At 39.5% G+C, this 19303-nt stretch overlaps 1 protein-coding gene across 2 annotated transcripts in view; it reads left to right on the plus strand.

Moving 5' to 3' along the window:
• SLC26A5 (solute carrier family 26 member 5) overlaps positions 1-18550 on the plus strand; it is a 39502-nt gene extending 20952 nt beyond the window's left edge. For both annotated transcript variants that reach the window (XM_074903372.1, XM_074903371.1), the window contains exons 5-19: positions 266-447; positions 975-1139; positions 3217-3369; positions 4609-4691; positions 4786-4933; positions 6673-6786; positions 7084-7161; positions 8577-8672; positions 9453-9559; positions 10718-10787; positions 12354-12446; positions 13388-13510; positions 14863-15075; positions 15344-15398; positions 15963-18550. In XM_074903372.1, coding sequence (XP_074759473.1) covers positions 266-447; positions 975-1139; positions 3217-3369; positions 4609-4691; positions 4786-4933; positions 6673-6786; positions 7084-7161; positions 8577-8672; positions 9453-9559; positions 10718-10787; positions 12354-12446; positions 13388-13510; positions 14863-15075; positions 15344-15398; positions 15963-16105 — 1823 coding nt within the window. In that variant the 3' untranslated portion in view covers positions 16106-18550. The remainder of the gene's footprint in view (positions 1-265; positions 448-974; positions 1140-3216; positions 3370-4608; positions 4692-4785; positions 4934-6672; positions 6787-7083; positions 7162-8576; positions 8673-9452; positions 9560-10717; positions 10788-12353; positions 12447-13387; positions 13511-14862; positions 15076-15343; positions 15399-15962) is intronic.
• The last annotated feature ends 753 nt before the right edge of the window (positions 18551-19303 follow it).

Raw genomic sequence — 19303 nt, forward strand, 5'->3', positions numbered from 1 at the left:
TAATGTTTCATCGCCTCAGTCAACTGTCTGTGTGGTCAGGATGAATCCTTAATTTGCATAATAGAAACTGAGACACAAAAAATGATGGTGTAGAGGTGTATGTTCACCATATAACCAGTTTTAATGGTGATGAGCAGATTTGGGGACTAAAAAATACAATATTTAGGTAGAAAACTCTGTTATAGTTTAATATATCTTAATAAGAACCACTCCTAAAAAAACCACACCAGAATTCTAACTAATTCTTTTCCTCTCCTAATTTCAGGCACCTTTGCTGTGATTAGTATGATGGTTGGTGGTGTTGCTGTGAGACAAGTGCCTGATGAAATTATTTCTGTAGGCTATAATTCTACTAATGTTACGGATTCCCTTGAATATTACCATGCTAGGGATACCAAGAGGGTACAGGTAGCTGTGACTCTCGCCTTTCTTTCAGGAATTATCCAGGTATGTGCTTGTAGTTTGCTGTAAGGGCAAGTTCAGACACTGCTGCTAGACTTGCAGTTGCAGGGGGTGCTGGGTCCTGGTGGATCCCCCTGTCAATAGACTTGTGCTTCAGCACTGCACTGTGTAGAATACAGGCTGCTTTGTGGCAGCCACATAACAGAAGTGGGGAGGGATACATTGGAGGCAAGTCTTTGTCTGGCATCTTGGGTTGACTGGGAAAAATTAACCTCCTCCCTTTCATTTTATCCCTATCCCATCAGAAAAAACTTAACCTGATGTTCTCTAATAAATGCATACAAACACATATGTTTACCCATATTCCATACTTCACCTGCCAATGGCATGGAAGATTTGGTGCTTTAGGGGCTGCTTACAGAACTGTGGCATTAGAAAGTCCAAGTTCAGGTTTGCCTGATCTGGCTTGGGCATCAAGGTAAGACGAGGTGTCCTGTGACCCATCTGCTATATAGTGGTGATGTTCAGGCTACAGTGGGAGCCACATAGTTAATATTTCTCTTCTTCATTAGTTGTGTTTAGGTCTCCTTCGATTTGGATTTGTAGCCATCTATTTAACGGAGCCTCTGGTGCGAGGGTTTACTACTGCTGCTGCGGTTCATGTCTTTACTTCTCAATTAAAGTATCTCCTTGGCATTAAGACTAACCGATACAGTGGACCCCTCTCAGTTGTATATGTGAGTAACTACATTTACTAAACTTGCAAATTCTGCGTTGTCTGGTTATAGTATATAAGGCTTTTCCTATTTTTTTAAATTCTTTTGGCACTAAATGGAATAACACTTCAGTATTCAAAACCGGGTATGAGGTCTTTAAGTACCATAGGTATTTGAGCATCTTAAAGCACAGCTTGGGTGCCACTTGATAGATCAGAATGGTCTCCGATGGGCAGATTTTAGGATTCTGCTAAATGTAGTTTTGTAATATGAACAGATAATGTTCATTGAAGCAAGTCTCTTGTACATCTTCACTGAAGCAAGTCTCTTGTACATCATGGGAAAATGTGCTACTAAAATCCTTCACGGTAGACCAGACATGTTTTGCAAAGCTAAGAAATGTTTTTTGAAGAACCTTGTATGGTCTGTATTTCTTTAATATCATACACAATTCCTGATGGGAGTATTCTTCATTTCCTGTTTGTTAGCTATTTTGTAGTGTGGTTGGATGCAAAGTGCTGTGTTGTCATAAATGTACCTGCTCTTTAGAGTAATGGGAAAAATTATTTTGAAATAGGGACACTCAGTGTAAAACATTGCTGTTTATCGAAGACACTGAGCATTACAACTGATTGTACAGAGCGTGTAGGGATCCAGTGTTTGACGTAGCTCACAGACTAGTGTTCCACTCACCTTCTGTCTAACACATAGTGATACAAGAAAACAGAAGAAAAAACATGCAGTGTAGAGCTGTGATTCGGTTAGTATGACTTAAGTAAAACTAAAAGCTCTTGTTCACTTGAATTTAAAATTGACAGTTGTGATCTGAAAAAAAATGTAATGAATCCCATGCAGCAAATTATTTGTTTAAAGGGACATTTCTAACTGAAATCACAACCAAAGCTTTTAAGTTTCTATGAGCATTATTTTCTTGCTGTTGTGAACAAGCGTGTTGAAATGCATCTAAATCTATTATGCCTGCCAGTCTAGGAAGCCCCAAGTTGTTAACATCAAATCAGTGCTCTGATTCTGCAGACAAGAACTCCTGAGCAGAAGAATAGGGAAGATCTCAAATATTTGTGAAAACATAAGCTTTTGAGCAGACTGATAGCTCAGCAATAATGAAGCATTAGTATTTTGACTACATGAAAGCTACAGAAAATACTTTGTGGGAATATTTCTTACACATTTGTGTAGATATAACAAACCTTTTGGAAACAAGGCTGTACTAATGATTAATTCCTAAATTTGCTCTTTGGTTCAGCAATCCAGAAACCAGACATAATAACTGCCAAACAAGTAGGAGGGAAGGTATACATTCAAAATGTACTACCAGGACATCTTGAATGTATAATAACCTGATACTTGCTGTAATTTTCCTTCTGCCTAAAGAAGGGTATGTACATCTGTTTTCAAAGGCCTCTCCAGAGGTCATTTATTCATTTTTATTTTTTTAAACAGTGGAAGAAGAAGGGGTAATTGGTAGGGGAATCATTTACCCTCTAGAAACTTGTGTGTTCCAGCAATCTTTCTTTCCTAACAACCTTTAATAATGTTTTCAGCTAGAAGATATTTGGAATAATGGCCAGTTCAGCAGTGTTGCAAGATCACTGTTATTTAATCTTATTGCTATGGTAACCTCAATGGTTGTATCAGCTGCTTTACCATTTTAGAATGGTTTATGCAGCTCTAAGTAGATGTGACTTGCCAAAGAATATTTGAAGGTATTAGAAAGAGTTTGCATTTAATGCTTTCAGGTAGCTGCCAGTATGAAATATGTGTGAAAACCTTGAGGATAAGAGATGTGGTATAGTTTAGACTTTCTTCCCCATTATAGTTTTTTTTCTCCAAATTTTTGCCCATTTGAGAAAGACTGATTTTGTAAATGATTGCAAGTGCATCTCCCTCACTGAGATACTCTGAACTTACATATTTTGTAGGAACAATGAGGATTTTGGTGAGGCACTAATTCACTGTGGTTATGAATGCAGAATGAAAACACAGCTGAACAGCAGTATATAATTTGCTTTTTTGTGGCAAATCTTCATGAAGATTGTATTTTCTTAGGAATAATTATAATTCTTCTGTTTTGTTACAGAGCATTGCTGCTGTGCTTTCAAAAATAACAACAACCAATATTGCTGCATTGATTGTTGGATTAACGTGCATTGTTCTGTTGTTGATTGGCAAGGAAATCAATCTCCGGTTTAAGAAGAAGCTTCCAGTTCCTATTCCTATGGAGATCATTGTGGTAAGCAAGTTATGAAATTCTATAGATAAATTATATAACTATTCTAAAGCTGTAGAAACTATCTCATTTTCTATCAAGTCTGACTGAGCTTTAGAGTAACTTCCGTTGAACATACTTCATTTGAGGCTTGATCCAGTTTAAGGTTTGGATACTTATAAGATTAGGGACTGACATGCCACGTTTTAAGTGTAAAGTCCCAAAGAAGTATTGAAAACCCATTTAAAGACCCACAGTCTGTTGTGGCAATGGGCAGGTAGAGATTTGTTGTAAAACCCACTCTATCCTGGGGTTTTGGCACCTGAATGATTCCCTGCAAGACGTGCCTCTGAGTGGCATTTCCCACTGGAGTTCAGGAGCTCACAACCCCCTCCTGAAGGTGCTTACAGATGCCCGTTTCAGAGGTTCTGCAGGGCTTGCTTGCTTTTTAAAATGCAGTGGTAGAGCAGGAACCAGTGGGACTTACTACTTCACCTTCGTTTCTCTGTTTCTGAAACTGGTAACTGACTGCAGCATTGATTCTGTTTCAGATGACTGCTCTTAAAATACATGGATAAAGCAGACTTATCTTAATGCACACAAATCCCACATCTCACATAACCTTTAACCTTTAAAAGTGGTTGTATTTAAAAATTATTTCTTGGTTAACTAGAGCTCTCAAACAACCTGCACAAAATCAGAGGCAAGAAAGGGAATAACTGAAGGTATAAGTACAATCTAGATAGAAGGAACAAAGAAAATGGATGCTGTTAGATGATGGAGCTGGTGTAATAGAGTATTGTTCAATAGTAAGGCAACAGCAAAGCACTTACACCTGTTCCTTTCACTGCTGCTGCACCAGTTCTGTTCACGGAGAGCATGCAGGTTATGCATGTGAAAATATGGCAGTGCAGACATCCTTGGCCTGTCCTTGCATTTCATTTTGCTATACACTGTTCTGCCTGAGCTTGGCTCAGGCAAAGAAAATTCAAGTGATTCAGATCATACCATAGCATGTTCCATTTAACTGTTTCCAAGAAAATTTTATAAAATCAGTGGGGGTTGAAAATGATGGAAGGAAAATTATGATACTTCCTCCTTTTTATCTGCTTCTTTACCCCCTAACTCTTAGAAAACTGATTGACAAATAAATGTAATCCCTTGTCTATTATTCATAATCAGCTAACTGTTACTAGTTCTTCATCTCTCTATGGCTTTATCTCTTTCTAGCTGATGTTTACAAATGTGTTTGTGGATTTTTAGGTCATTATTGGCACAGGAGTTTCAGCTGGAATGAATCTGAACGAGTCATACAGAGTGGATATTGTTGGCAATATTCCTCAAGGGTAGGGGTGATATATTCTTATTCAAACTATATATTTTCCATATGGCATGTAGCTTTTAGTATAGTAATTTGTAAATATTTATTTCATCTGCAAGGTTACGTGCACCAGCAGTTCCCGAGATTCAGCTTGTCCCAGCAATATTTGTGGATGCAATAGCTATAGCAATAGTTGGATTTTCGATGGCTGTATCAATGTCCAAGATCTTTGCCCTTAAACATGGCTACACCATTGATGGGAATCAGGTAAAAGTATTGGGATTGCTTTGTTGAAAATTCTCAGTAGCACCTTTGTTACATCATTAAAGTAGAATGGGATATTGGACAAAAAACTAGTTTTTCTTTCATTGTGGAATCAAGTCAGGTTTTTGACAGCCTACACATTTAAATGCCAGGAATTATTTTAAGTTCTTCTGGCTGTGTTTTAATAACCAGATTTGCTTTTAGTTTCATTTTGGGAAACTTGCATCTGTTAGAATTGGACATATGCATTAATATTAATTGTTGGGACAGACATTACTTAGCCCACTGTTCTGATGGGCAGCTACTTTATCTCTGCTTTCTGTAATACAGTGAAGCATAGGGTTCCCATATGATAAATACAATTCCTTATGTGTCAAAGAACTATTATCTAAGGTTTAGAAATTCCAATTATGTCTTACAGTTTCTTTTTATTCCAATCCATTGCAAATATGCAGCTTGTCATTTTCTGGGGTAGCAATTGGCCCTGTCCATAGTTAGCATTCTGATCATGATTTGAGTGATAAAGGCTGTGGTTAGGGACTTTCTAAAACTAAAATAACATGTCATCCTCACCTACTCTGTCCTTCCTGTGCAATTTACAACCAATATTGCAGTTGGATTATTGGTTGAGATCATTGTGGTGTCAAGGGAGACAGAAAGTTCCTATGCTGTAATGCATTTCCTAGAGCAAGCATCTGACACAGCGCAGATCAGCAGTTCCCCCTTCTGAAAATGACTCTTCCTCTGAGAGTAAATGGAGTTTAAATTACTTTTACCTACAGAGTTTTACTTCTGCTCAGGTGAATCCGATCCTTCATGTCATTGTTCTCTGTTACCCAAAGAGAGATGAGGACAAATACTGAGCTGTGTGAATGGAATCAGCTCTATTTACATTAGTTAAAGTAATCATCACTGACCTGAGTTAAGCATCTAGCTCTTTTTCTCAGGAGGTGCCAGATACTATTTCACCTGGATGTTAAACCATAGAACTCCTTGTCACAGAATGCTGTGCATGCTGTTTAAAAGAATCAAAAAAAAGGATTGTACAAATGCAAAGAGGAAAAACTCACTGAGAACTATTGAAAATGTATAACTCAAATCACATCAGTTACAAATAACGGGATGCAGAGTAATCTGGGAAGGCCTCATGAAAAACAAATACTTCCTCGGGCATCAGAAACACAGTACAGATGGAGCTCTCATCTCACGCACGGTAACAGTTCTCATGTGGGATCTTCCTGGTGAAGCAGTGGACACACGTTATTTTTTTCATGTACAGCAATGGGTTACCACCCATGGAAACACAGCCAAGGCTGCTCTTGGTTCTAATAGTACTAAACAGATAGTTTAGGGTGTGAAGTGAAGAACAGTGTGTGTATGAGAAACCATTTTCCATGTATATTCTGAGTTACAATTCAAGTTATCCCCAAGTTAAATCCTTAAACAAGCAATGCTGTTATTCATGTTAGTTTTCATTCCAACTCAATACTGTAATATTTAAGGATGGGAAATGTCTCCAGCACTTCATCAGATACGTTATTTTACAGCTGATTTAACATGCATCAACTTGTGCATGTGTGAGAACCACAGGTATAAGCTACAACAGGGTTGCTTATTCCTTACAATAAGATTACTAGAAAGCACTGTAAATAAGATGTGGTTATTAATATGTATGGATATCTCCAGCTTTGTACAGTTGCTAGATATAACTGCCTTTTATTTTACTCTGTTGTTTAACACAGGAACTTATTGCCTTGGGAATATGCAACTCTGTGGGGTCATTTTTCCAAAGCTTTTCAATCACTTGTTCAATGTCTCGGAGTCTTGTTCAGGAAAGCACTGGTGGAAAAACTCAGGTATGTAAAACAAAATTTTGAGCCAAACAAATTTTACTTTTTGGAGCTTCAAAACTAAAGTCTGAAGCTTTGCTAGATTGCCAAATTCCTCTGCCTGGGGCAGAAAGTTTCCCATGTTTCAAATTCAGATTGGTCCAGGATAGAAAGCTGCACGACAACCAGAATGGGTGAACTGAGTGGGAGGGATCACAAGTCACTTGTGCTTTCCACAAGGCTGATTGTTCAAGAGGGGTTACCTAATCAGTAATACTTCCCTTTGGGAGCCCTTATAAAGTATTTCTGGCTTCTTTTGTTCAGATTGCAGGTGCTCTTTCTTCAATTATGGTTCTGTTGGTAATTGTGGCTATTGGATACCTCTTTGAACCACTTCCACAGGTAAGGGAGTTTTGTCTGTTAGGCATTGCATTGTCAGTGAACTGAGGCCAGTGAGTATTGCTTAAAATAGAGGTTGTGGGATGATTAGTAAGTCACACAGTTAGGCCTTGATCCAGAAAGCTTTAAATTTTGTATGCATTTTTGCTGTAAGTTAGGCTAGAAATTAATAATATTTTGAAGCATTCAGCATGCTTTTTGTTGTAGTTTTTAATATTGGACATTCTGGACTCTGTCTTCAGAACATAAAAATGATACCTTCAAATACAATTCCTCTTTAGAATCATTTAGATTGGAAAAGACCTTTAAGATCATCAACTCCCACCATTAACCTAACACTGGCAATTCCACCACTAAACCTATGTCCTTAAGTACCACATCTACACATCTTTTAAACACCTTCAGGGATGGTGACTCAACCATTTCCCTGGGCAGCCTGTTCCAATGCTTGACAATCCTTTCAGTGAAGACATTTTTCCTAATATCCAACCTAAACCTCCCCTGGTACAACTTGAGGCCATTTCATCTTGTCCTATCACTTGCTACTTGGGAGAAATGACCAACACCCACCTTGCTACAACCTCCTTTCAGGTAGTTGTAGAGAGCATTAAGGTCTCCCCTGAGTCGTCTTTTATCCAAACAACCCCAGTTCCCTCAGGTGTGCCTCATAAGACTTGTGCTCCAGACCCTTCATCAGCTTTGTTCCTGTTCTTTGGACACGCTCCAGCACCTCCGTGTCTTTCTTGCACTGAGGAACACAAAACTAAATGCAGTATTCAGGGTGTGGCCTCACCACTGCTAAGTACAGGAGAATTTAATTGCAGCATAGGAATTCTGGGAAGAGGTTAAAAAGTTAAAGTCAGAGCTCAGCAAGGAAAGGGTTGGGGCTGGGTGATGTCTTAGCATAATGGGTTGGTTTTGTTAAGCAGTTTTACTATTTGTATAAAAATATATTTATAAGAATAAATATAATCTGACGGTAAAAAATTTGCTTCTGGTGACATGCATAGGATGATATGCATTTCCTGCTTCTTTTTATAGGAGAAGTATCTTGGGTTACACTTACATGACTTGCAGGAATTGTTGCAGTATGTTGTAGAGGAACTTGAATTTGAGATTATAGTCTAGCTGCTTCAGGCACTACAATCGCAGCAGCATGGAGCTCAGGAATATGTGATTTCTCTTGCTAGGAAAGAGTAAATCAAACTGTTCTGACTCTGGCTTGCCATTTCTGCAGCAGTAGTAAAAACAAATCTCCACTGAACTACTTGAAAAGTTGGGTTTTTTTAAATGCAACTTCTGTTCAGTAGACTTGTATGAGTTGTACAAAGGACAGAAATAGTTATTTGTGATGCTTTGAAGTACTTGGCATTTGGTTTATTTTGCTTCTGAAAATTGCATTTGTGTAATATTCTTAGACAGTGCTAGCTGCAATTGTCATGGTGAACCTGAAAGGAATGTTTAAACAGTTTGGAGATGTCATGCACTTCTGGAGAACCAGTAGGATTGAGCTGGTGAGTAATGCACGGCACAGTGAATATATTTTACTGTATTAGATTTGCTGCTTCTCTTCTAACCCCCAAAATGGGGTAGAAACTTATAAAGGAGTTTAAAAATTGATGTTGCATTGCAGATGGACGTAAGACATGAAGCTGTAAGTACCCTAGGAGAGTGATCTGTTGCAGACAAAAATGTTTTTGTGGTTGTTCAACAACCTTTAACTAAGGTCAGAAGTAGTTTGGTTGTAGTAAAAGGAAAGCTTTTGCAGTGTTGCTATAGGAACTGCACTGGAGGCTGTGGGAATGTCTGAGAAGAATTTGAAAAAGAGTAGCAAAGAAAACTACTTGAAGGTATTTACCATCTTTTAAGACAAACCAAAATCCTGGCTGGAGTGGGCCAGAAGTAAGAGTCTATTGGAGGTAACATTTTGGTGGCATTTTTCTGGTGGATTGACTAGCTGATGGAAGTAAGAGAGAGCTATTTGATTTTTTTAATTTTTTTTTTTAATCCTAAGGTATTTGGAGTCTGATGGTAATACAGGATTCCTTGGAGAACAGGACTTGAGGCATTAATTAATATGTGACAGTTTGTCTGATGTTATGTTAGTGTGCCTTGACCTTTTATGCCCTTCTGAAAGGTTAAGGCAACTACAGTCTGCTCTCATGGTGGATTGATTACATCACAGCCTATTCCTGAACAGAAGTGATACATAGGTTTTGAGGTTGAATTATGCTGTTGTTTTTGCTGTTAACATAAAAGGATGCATAATAATTCACACCTTTTCTTTGTTTTAGGCCATCTGGGTCGTAGCTTTTGTGGCTTCTCTTCTCCTGGGACTAGACTATGGTTTGCTTACCGCAGTAGCGTTTGCAATGATAACCGTTATTTACAGAACGCAAAGGTCAGATTTCTTCTTTATCAAAATTAGTGTTTGCTGATCTTCTGTGTGGTTTTGTTTGTTTAAGGGGTGCAAATAAGGAGAAGACCACTCCACCCTCTTCAACTACATCAGTATAGAATCTGCTTCATAATATAGGTCATGTCCTCTGGCTCTGATCCAGGGTTCTCATTTTATTTTTCTGAGAACAAAATTTCTAGAGGGTATGAACTTGCAATTTCAATAGTAAACAGAAGATTTTCTGTTTGTTATAGTGGTTAATCTTGTTTAATTTTTTAATGACTAAAGTTTAGAACTTCAACTCTGCTTGATGCTGGTTTCAGTAAATGATAACATTTCATCTGCACTAGTTGTCACAGTCAAGCAGAACTTGTGTAAGGTTATCACTAGATGAATGTTTAGGTATTTGATAAGAAAGTTCTAATTCATCAAAAAACTGTGCCAGCCCCTCTAGTTTTTCAGATCACTTCTCTCCCCATTCAAAGTGATAAAGCTTTTACTGTGAAGCTTTTGTAGACCTGGAGGTCTACAGCAAAATTATTTCTTACATGTGTGGACAGGACTGCATGTGAGGTTTCTAGGCACAAGGTCTGGGACATCTAGGTGAAAAATGTATGGAAGTCTTGGTTTTGGTCTGCATTGGAATGAAACCAAGTTCTGAGATTTCCACTCTGCATAAATAAGAGTATTTTTCTGCCATCTCTATACGGTTTTGTTCTTGCAAACAGAACATTAATGTACTTCACTGTCACACTGCTTATGAGTTGGGAATATTCATCTGCTCAGGCACTGTCCTGGGAGTAGAGTGGCTCTTTGAAGGTGCAGCATGTTTTCTGCCAGTATGAGTTTCTATATTTGCAAGATAGTTAATGGAGTTGCACCAGTTCGTACCAAAGAGAATTTGCCCTGTACCTTTGCATGCTTTGGCCCATGCTTTTCAGAAAACTACAACATTACAGTGCTGAGTTTATAACTTGTTTTTGCACTGACAGAAGCAATCTTGTCTAGTCACCAAATGGCCCCTTTATTGTGTTTCTGCCATAAACTGCCCACTGCTTTTGACCATGTTGAGATAAGCCTGTACCAGACAGGCACTGCAGAATGACCATTTAAAATAAGTTTCAATGTGTATTGAACACTCACTTCTCCGTTTCTCTCTAGCCCTCAATACAGAATTCTTGGTCAGATTCCTGACACTGACATCTACTGTGATGTGGAAGAGTATGAAGAGGTAGGAGTGTATTCTTCTGCATTGAAAAGTGGAGCAAAGACGACTGTGGCAATTTGCTACTTAGCCCTACCCTACTGCACATACAGTGCTGTCTGGCTAGCATTCACCTCTGTTGAAGGGAAAGAAAATAAATCTGATTTTAGTAGTAAAAGCTATTTTGTTCAAAATGCTAGCTTTTGTACTGCATGTACATTTAACCAGGAAGTGATCAAAAGTAACCCCTATACTAGTTCCAACTAATTGTGCTAGCTTGTACAAAATAGTGAGGTTTATAGGAATGCCACTGCTAAACCTGCTGTGTCCACAAGTGCATACAAGGCACCTTCTTTACTTTCATGGCCATATTGCATGAAATCCATGGAACGGGGATCCAAACTGGTATGTTCTTCAGAACTGCACAAACTATTGCAATCAGCATCTCCCTGCCTCCACCCATCCCCTACTCATTCAGTATACATGATTAATGACACAGTTGCTTGCCATGCCCTTAGCTGCTTATAAATGCCATTTTGTTCAATCAGAAGTTGATGAAAGGACTGTATTTTGTCAATATAATGGATATAAACACACTGTAACAGCAACTAGAATTTTCTGTGCTCTCTGCCATGTTCTCAGCGATACTGCTATGAAGGCTACATCCCCCTTTACTGAGGAACCAGTCTGTAAAACCCTCTGTGAGAAGATGATGGTGTAATCTGAAAATACTCTCTCACCAGCAGCTCTGCTTTGAATATGATACAAAGCAAAAGCATATGTGGGCATGTTTATAGCTGTGTGCAAAGAGAAGACTCCATTCTTGTTACACTGAATGCAGTTAGCATTTCCTCCTCCGGTATAAAGATGAGGTTGGCAACATGGGGCAGGCTGCATCTCTGCTGCTGGCCGGGTCATTTGCATGTAAAATGTCAGAGTGCAGCCTGTTTAGAGATGACTTCATTTAAAGCAGAGGAAAGAAGTGTTATTGAGACCTATCTGAAGGCCTGTTTAAAATGAAAGATTTGAAAGGTGGCTCTTTTTTGGTACCTGAGGAGACAAGAAAGGAAGAGAGAAAGAGAGAATTAAGTCATTATGCCTGTAGAAAGGGAGGGTAAGAGGAAGCATTCCTAGATCTGCATCATTTCCTCATGGTAATGCCACATGCAGATAGCAACATCAGAGAACTGCAAATATGTAGTTCCTTTTTATGGCTGTACATTTCGCTGTTATAAAGGAGAAATGTCATGTGGCATTAATGTGTGCAGCATCGCACCAGGAAAGGAGGAGGTTCAGATCTTCTGATTGGTTTTGCTCACAATAATGACAACCTTTACTTGACATGTGCTGATAGCCATTCACACACACAGAATCACAGACAAAATCAACTACGTTGGAAAAGACCTTGAAGATCATCCACTCCAACTGTTAACCTAGCACTGACAGTTCCCAACTGCACCATATCCCTCAGAGCTATATTGAGGGTTGGCTGTTGGGCTGCTGCATGCTCAATATGTCTTTGTGATCACACAGGTGCTTTTCTTCTAGTGCAGGCAGTACATAACTGTGAACATTCAATATTCTTTTCCTTAGGTTAAAGAATATCCTGGAATAAAAATATTTCAAGCTAATGCATCACTTTATTTTGCCAATAGTGAGTCATATACAAGTGCACTGAAGAAGAAGGTGAGTAAAGCAAATTCTTTAGTGTCTATATCTTGAAAATTCAGACTGGCTTCTGAAACATGCTCATCTTTCAGCTCCTTTAGCGTAGCCTCTAGCACAGTGTTTCTCAGCCTGTGGCCCCTGGTGATCAGTAAAATAGGAGAAGGGGACCCTCTAGCCAACTGCAAATCACCTTAGGAAACAACAGCATGGTGGGAGGGAATAAATGGACAAAGTGTAGCTTAATTCTAACTGCTTGTGAATGGAAAGTCTGGTGGTTGCAGAGCACAAACTGGTCAAACACTTTTTTTTTCAGAAGAAAATAAGTAGACGTTGAACTGAAAACAAAATTTCTGGGAGTAAAAGCTTCCTTCTTGGGTGACAAACTTTACTGGAATGTAAGACCGTGGAATACTGTGGGCATTTAATGGTTCTCATGAGCAACAAGTTACCTGCATACAGAGTATGCCTCACCTCTTGTGTAACCGGTGTTTGACTGGGTGGGAACGGCAATAACAGAACTAGCTATGGGCAGAACTGCCTGACCCAGTAGCAATTGCACCCTTACTAACTTCTGAAACATTTTTCTGTAGCTCCCACGATGAGTCTTATGCAAAACAGGTGGGTGGTACTTACCTTCACAAAGCAAGAGGTATTAGTGATTTATGTCCAAATCCACTTCTCTCCCCTTTGCTCTGTGCACCCAAATCAGCATTTGGTTGAAACATGGCACTCTGATTTCAAGAAAAGAATGTGATGCATCTATTCCTCATCTTTTTAACACAGTGCTTGCCAAGATTATTCTTTCTTACTTTATACTATTTTCACCCCCACCAAGGAAAGCTGAACAATGCAGACTTGTGTTTTAAATTTATGACAGTGTTGGATTCAATGCTAATTGATACTGCAATGTCATCCTAACAAGCTGAATCTCCTCTGATCATGCTTTCTTTTTATGACAGACTGGAGTGGACCCTTGTGCCATATTGGCAGCAAGGAGAAAAGCCCAGAAGAGGCACGCCCGGGAAATAAAGGCAGCAAACGAACTCAGAAAGAAAGCTGTACTGAAACTAGTGAATTCTTCGGTAAATATTTACCTCTACTTTATCAGCTAACATGCTGTTTTCTTAAGTTATCAATTTTATTTATACAAAGTGCAGAGTGCTACTCAGGTAGGAAGGCTTAGGGAGCAAGCACTGTGCAATGTGGACAGGCTGCTGAGGGGACAGCATAAGGATCAGAGGCTCATGGCTGGATAGGATAACTGTGTTGAACCTTCATTACATTCTGGTAGCACATAGCAGAGTAGAGCCCTTCCATGCTGTCATACTGTCTTAGCAGTGATGTCACTCGAAATTGCAGAGACCTTACCTCTGCCCTTCCCCACAAAGTTGTAATAATCATACAGAAATAGGATATCATAGAATCAGACTCATAGAATGGTTTGGGTTGGAGGAGATCTTAAAGACTTCCAGGGAGGGGGCGGCCACAACCTCTCTGGGCAACCTGTTCCAGTGTCTCACCACCCTCACAGGAAAGAATTTCTTCCTCATATCTAATCTAAATCTGCCCTCTTTCAGTTTAAAACAGTTCCCCTTTGTCCTATCATTATACTCCCTGATAAAGAGTCCCCCCCCACCTTTCCTGTAGCCCCCTTTAAGTACTGGAAGGCTGCTCTAAGGTCTCCCCAGAGCCTTCTCTTCTCCAGGCTGAACAACCCCAACTACCTCAGCCTGTCCTCATACGGGAGGTGCTTCAGCCCCCTGAGCATCTTCGTGTCCCTCCTCTGGACCCACTTGAGCAGGTCTATGTCTTTCTTACACTGGGGGCCCCAGAGCTGAACACAGTACTCCAGACAAATATTATATAAATTTATATAAATATAATAAAATTAATTCAAATTAGCAGCGCCTGTAATAAAAAGGTGTCATCCACACTGCTGATCTTGGTGTGGGCAGGTACATTGAAAAGGGTTGTTTGAAACATGCTTGTGCTTTTGTGCATGTTTAAATTCACCCTCGTGGTGGGAGCTGGTGTGTGCTTTTTACCAACCAAATGCCTAAGTTAAGAGCCCAATTGCTGTTGCTTCTTTTGAATAGATAGGCCTTGACAGAATCAGCAGGGTTAAGGCAAGGAAATGGAGTTAAAAACATATGAACAGGTGTCAGTGTTTGAAGGAAATGGGTAATTTGCTCCTGAGATAACAGCTTTAAGGTGCTTGCATGTGACTGCAGAAAGGCTGGGTCTAAGAGAATAAACCTTGATATACATGATATGGAAGTGTGTGTGTGTGTGTGTGTGTGTAAAGCCAGTTTCTGTAAGGGTTAGGAGCTGTACATCTTTTAAAGGCTGAAAAAATAGGTGAGTATGGGGAGGAAGGGGATCTATGCTGAAAAAGTACTGGCTGTTATTAAGATTTATTTATCTTCTGTCCCAGACTAATGACGTGGAAGCAAGTGTAAAACATGAGATAGCAAATGATGAGTTACCTGTAAATGGAAAATTTGCATCTGCAGATGCTAGTGTACAAGACAAGTCTCCTGATGAGCATGAACATTTTGTGGAGCCCAAACCAAACATCCACTCTTTAATTCTGGATTTTACACCGGTGAACTTTGTGGATTCAGTTGGAGCAAAAACATTAAAATCAGTAAGTAGGGCTTTTTTCCCCAGCAAAAACAATAGAAAATTTCTCAGATACCTAATAGGGAACCTGTCAGCATGAGACATAAATGCCAGCTCAAATGCAATCCAGTATTTCACCTAATCACGGTTTTAATTCTGTAGCCCTGCAAGTTTTAGCTGAATACTGGGGAATGTGGACTGTGCAACTTTCACAGTAATTGGCTTACATCTCCCAGAGCTGCAATGTGTACACTGGTATACCTGTGTTTAACTTCAGTTTAACTCTGTTGCAGATTATAAAAGAATACAAGGAAGTTGGTATCTGTGTCTGTATTGCCAGCTGTAGTGGTGAGTTGAGATTTTAATTTGTTCAGTGTGCTTTATGGGAGAGACTGTGTTTTATCTCTTTCCCTCTGTCCCCAAACTTTCTTGCTGCCAGGTACCTCGGGAGTATCAGCACTTACTTCACGTAAAATTGGATTAAAATTGCATTTGAGGAAAAGCAAGTCCATATGCATTAGACCCTTCACTTTTTATGAAAGTAGAGCACTGATGTAATGAGTTCTGTGAGGACTACATCCCCCTCCCATTTATTCCAGCTGGCAAATTGTAAATGCCACACGGAACTTCTTATCTTGAAATTGTTGTAATAATGTAATAAGAAGAAAAGCCTGCAATGTTCCAAGTATCTGATAGTTGTAATTGTAACATCTTCTGCCAAGAATAGGCCTCTGTGTATGTCTGGATAAGAGAATTACCCATTTGGAGTAGAAGTAGTATGTGATCCACCTGGCTATTTTGAATTTAAATAAGTATGTGATCAAGTTGGCATCTTCTTCCTGAGATAGCATTGTCTTCCATCTTTGTACTTTAATTTATGCACTGATGCCATGTTTGGCTTTTATTTTTTAGGCCCTGTTATGAATGAACTGACAAGACTGAAATTTTTTGATAACACTGTAACAAGAGAGCTGCTGTTTCACAGTATTCATGATGCTGTACTTGCTTGCCAAGTGAAAGACAGGTCTGCTTCACAGACTAACTTTGACCTCTGAAGAGTGGCATCGAGCAGAATGGAAGCCAGATTTATGCTGATGGAGACTCTTTCTGAATATTTAATTTGCACAGTTAAAAGAGAGCCTAAGGCTATTTGTATCTACGGGTATAGGATGGTGCTTATTTTCTGTAGGAAGAGTGAATAAGGAATTGGAAGCCTTCATGCTCTTGAATTTTTTCCTTCAATCAGGGTATATCCTTCCAAAATATATGAGCACAAAATTATGCAAGACAAAAAAATTCAGTGTATTCTGCTACAATCAGAATCCAATAGACAAGGTGACATTCCTACTCCTGTTGAGAAAATGGGCACTTTAACTCACTACGAGGTGGGATCTTGCAGGAAATAACTGTTCTGCAATTGCAATGCACTGTACCAGTGTCTTTAAAGAACTTCTAGATTACTTTTAAAGCCTGATGTCAACATCTACATACAACAGATTCATATACATTATATTGATCTGCCAGCTGGATTAATGAATTCACACTGGTGGCATTTAGCTGCTGCACTTTTTAAATCTGGATGGTACAGTTATTTTTTTAAATATCTAACCTGTCTCAACTATACTCAACTCTTTGTTGCCTTAACGATTTCACTCTAAGTGAACTTCAGATTAGAAACCCATTGTTTAGTTATTACATTATCAATAATGGTACTTTCACTGCCAAAACAAAATTATACTTTCTACAAAAGAAAACAGTTGATTTTAATATAAAATTAGTTTAGCTTCAAAGTGTGAAGACAAAACTGGTTTAAGGCAGGAGTGAAGCCTATTAAAAGTAAATTATGAACTGATGCCCTATATGCAATCTTGTCAGATGGGATAAAAATGTAGACAGGGTCTAAAGTCTCAGTGGTCTATGAAGAGAGAAGTACTTTCCTGTTGCCTGAGATCTTCCTACCAGCAGTGCTGCTTCTGCCTCAGCTTTGAGTAATTGTTGTGGTTTAGCCTCAGCCAGCAACTAAGCCCCATGCAGCTGCTTGCTCACTCTTCCCCCTCCTAGTGGTGTGGGGAGGTGAATGGAATTGAAAAAAAAATTAAAATTGTGGGTTGAGATAAGAACAGTTTAATAATAAAATACAATAATTAAGATATATTAATAATAGTAGTAATGAAAATGAAGATTAAAAAAAAGAAATTTTCCATCTCCCCCCAGTTTATACACCGAGCATGACATCCTATGGTATGGAATAGCCCTTTGGCTAGTTTGGGTCAGCTGTCCTGGCCGTGCTCCTCCCAGCTCCTTGTGCACCTGCTCACTGGCATAGGAAACTACAAAATCCTTAACTTAGGGTAAGCGCTACTTAGCAACAATTAAAACATCAGTGTGTTACCAGCATTATTCCCACAGTAAATCCAAAACACAGCACTATACCAGCTACCAGAAAAAAAATTAACTCTATCCCAGCTGAAACCAGGACAGAAATAGATTTCAACAGAACTCAGAAATGCTAGGTTTGGGTTTTTTAAAAGGAGTAGTGTGTGTGGTTTTTTGATTGTCTTCACAACCTGGCTGTTGTGGTACTGCTTAATTTCAGATGTGAGATGAAAAACATGGAAATGTAATTTAAGCAAAAGAGAGCAATCTTCCAACACCTGTGTTTCCCTAACAACAATCACTATGAATCTGAGCAGAAGTGGGAACCTAGAAGTGTTTCTCTGTGGGTTATTTCAACAGCACAGGGGAAGTGGAGCATCAGTGACATTTCATTTAGCACCCTCAATCAAAGGTCCTGTGCATAAGGGCATTCAAACAACTTCCTCTCTTCTGAATGCAGAACTTAATACTTTCCTTTTGCTTCAAGATCTGTTGCAATTAGGGCTTGCTTCAGGTAAACCAAATTTCCCAAGAACCGGGGGCAGTTGGGAAGATGTTTGACTTCCTCAAGACTCCCCTGCCAATAGGGATAGGAAGCTTTCTGCATCAGAAATTGCTGCTTAGCTGGAGTTCAAAGGATTAATTGAATGCATGTTAACACATTGTGTGTGTTTATTTAAACAACTTCTGGTACATTTTATAACTAGTTTAACAAGCCTTTGTATCTACATACAGTATATTTTTCTACTTTCAGCTTGTTACAGCTTCAGTTTTTAACTATGTAGTCTCTTCAGTTCATGTCAAAATCCTGTCAACTCCCAGAATAAAGTGATGATCCTGACTTGTCAAAATTTTCCACTTTGTCTTGGTGACACCTTTTATGTGGGACATGCCAAGGTCCCCGGAGGCAAGTGTCTGTTGCCAAGGGGGTGGAAGGGTCACCACCTCCAGGTCCTCCCCACCACTCAGGTTCCTGCTCCTCACCCCCCTGGCTCCATTCCACATTAATGATACCATTAATGCTGTGTTTCCCATCCTGGCAGCAACAGCTGCACTTCTGGGGAGCTGCGGAGACGTGGGACTGAAAACCTTTGCCCAGGAAGGTCCTAGATCCCAGGCTCTGCAGCACTAGTACTCTGCCACCCACGCCTGGGTGCTACCAGTGTTGCTGGTAACTCATCCAGCAAAATGAAATCTGGCAGCTTTTGACCAGTCTCTCCTGTGCTTTGCTGCCGCCAGCAGAAGCACAGCTCCCTACTCACCCGCCTCACTTAGCTACTGAAAGGTAAACGGACTTCCTCTTTCCCAGACTGATTAACAGATTGCTTTCTAAATATGTATATCCTACTTTAGGCTTGTCAGTGCTAGATTAAACAAACCCCCATCCTTTAAACTCATACTGGGGCTCATCTTTCCCCTCTCCAGTATGTCAACAGTGACAGGGTAGTTAGTGCCTCTACCCACTCACTGCTGCCGCCCCACCACAGCAAAGGTCACTGGATTGCCCAAGTCTGGTTTGACACCTCTTAATGATCAGAAGAATATTCCTCTCCCCCTCCTTTTTTGCAAGAGTACTGATGATAATTCAGGATACCCAGTAAGATCCAGACTCTTCTTATGTACTTCACTTATCCTTCCTCACTAACACGTACACTTAATTTCAAGTGCTGCTCTTGGTAAATAGATAACTTTCAGTGCTGCTCACTTTCCTCTCAGGCTCAGAATGAAAAAAATTGTCCCACCAATAAACTTTTATCCCTCCCCAAAATGTTCTTACCAAAATAACACATAACAGTTGAGAGCAGTTTTTCAAGCGGGTATGGGCAAAACCACAGGATTGCTTAAGTTTGCATATCAGGTTACCGACACTGGCCAAA

The sequence above is a fragment of the Athene noctua genome, chromosome 3 (assembly GCF_965140245.1).
Source record: "Athene noctua chromosome 3, bAthNoc1.hap1.1, whole genome shotgun sequence".
NCBI classification, from domain to species: Eukaryota; Metazoa; Chordata; class Aves; order Strigiformes; family Strigidae; genus Athene; species Athene noctua.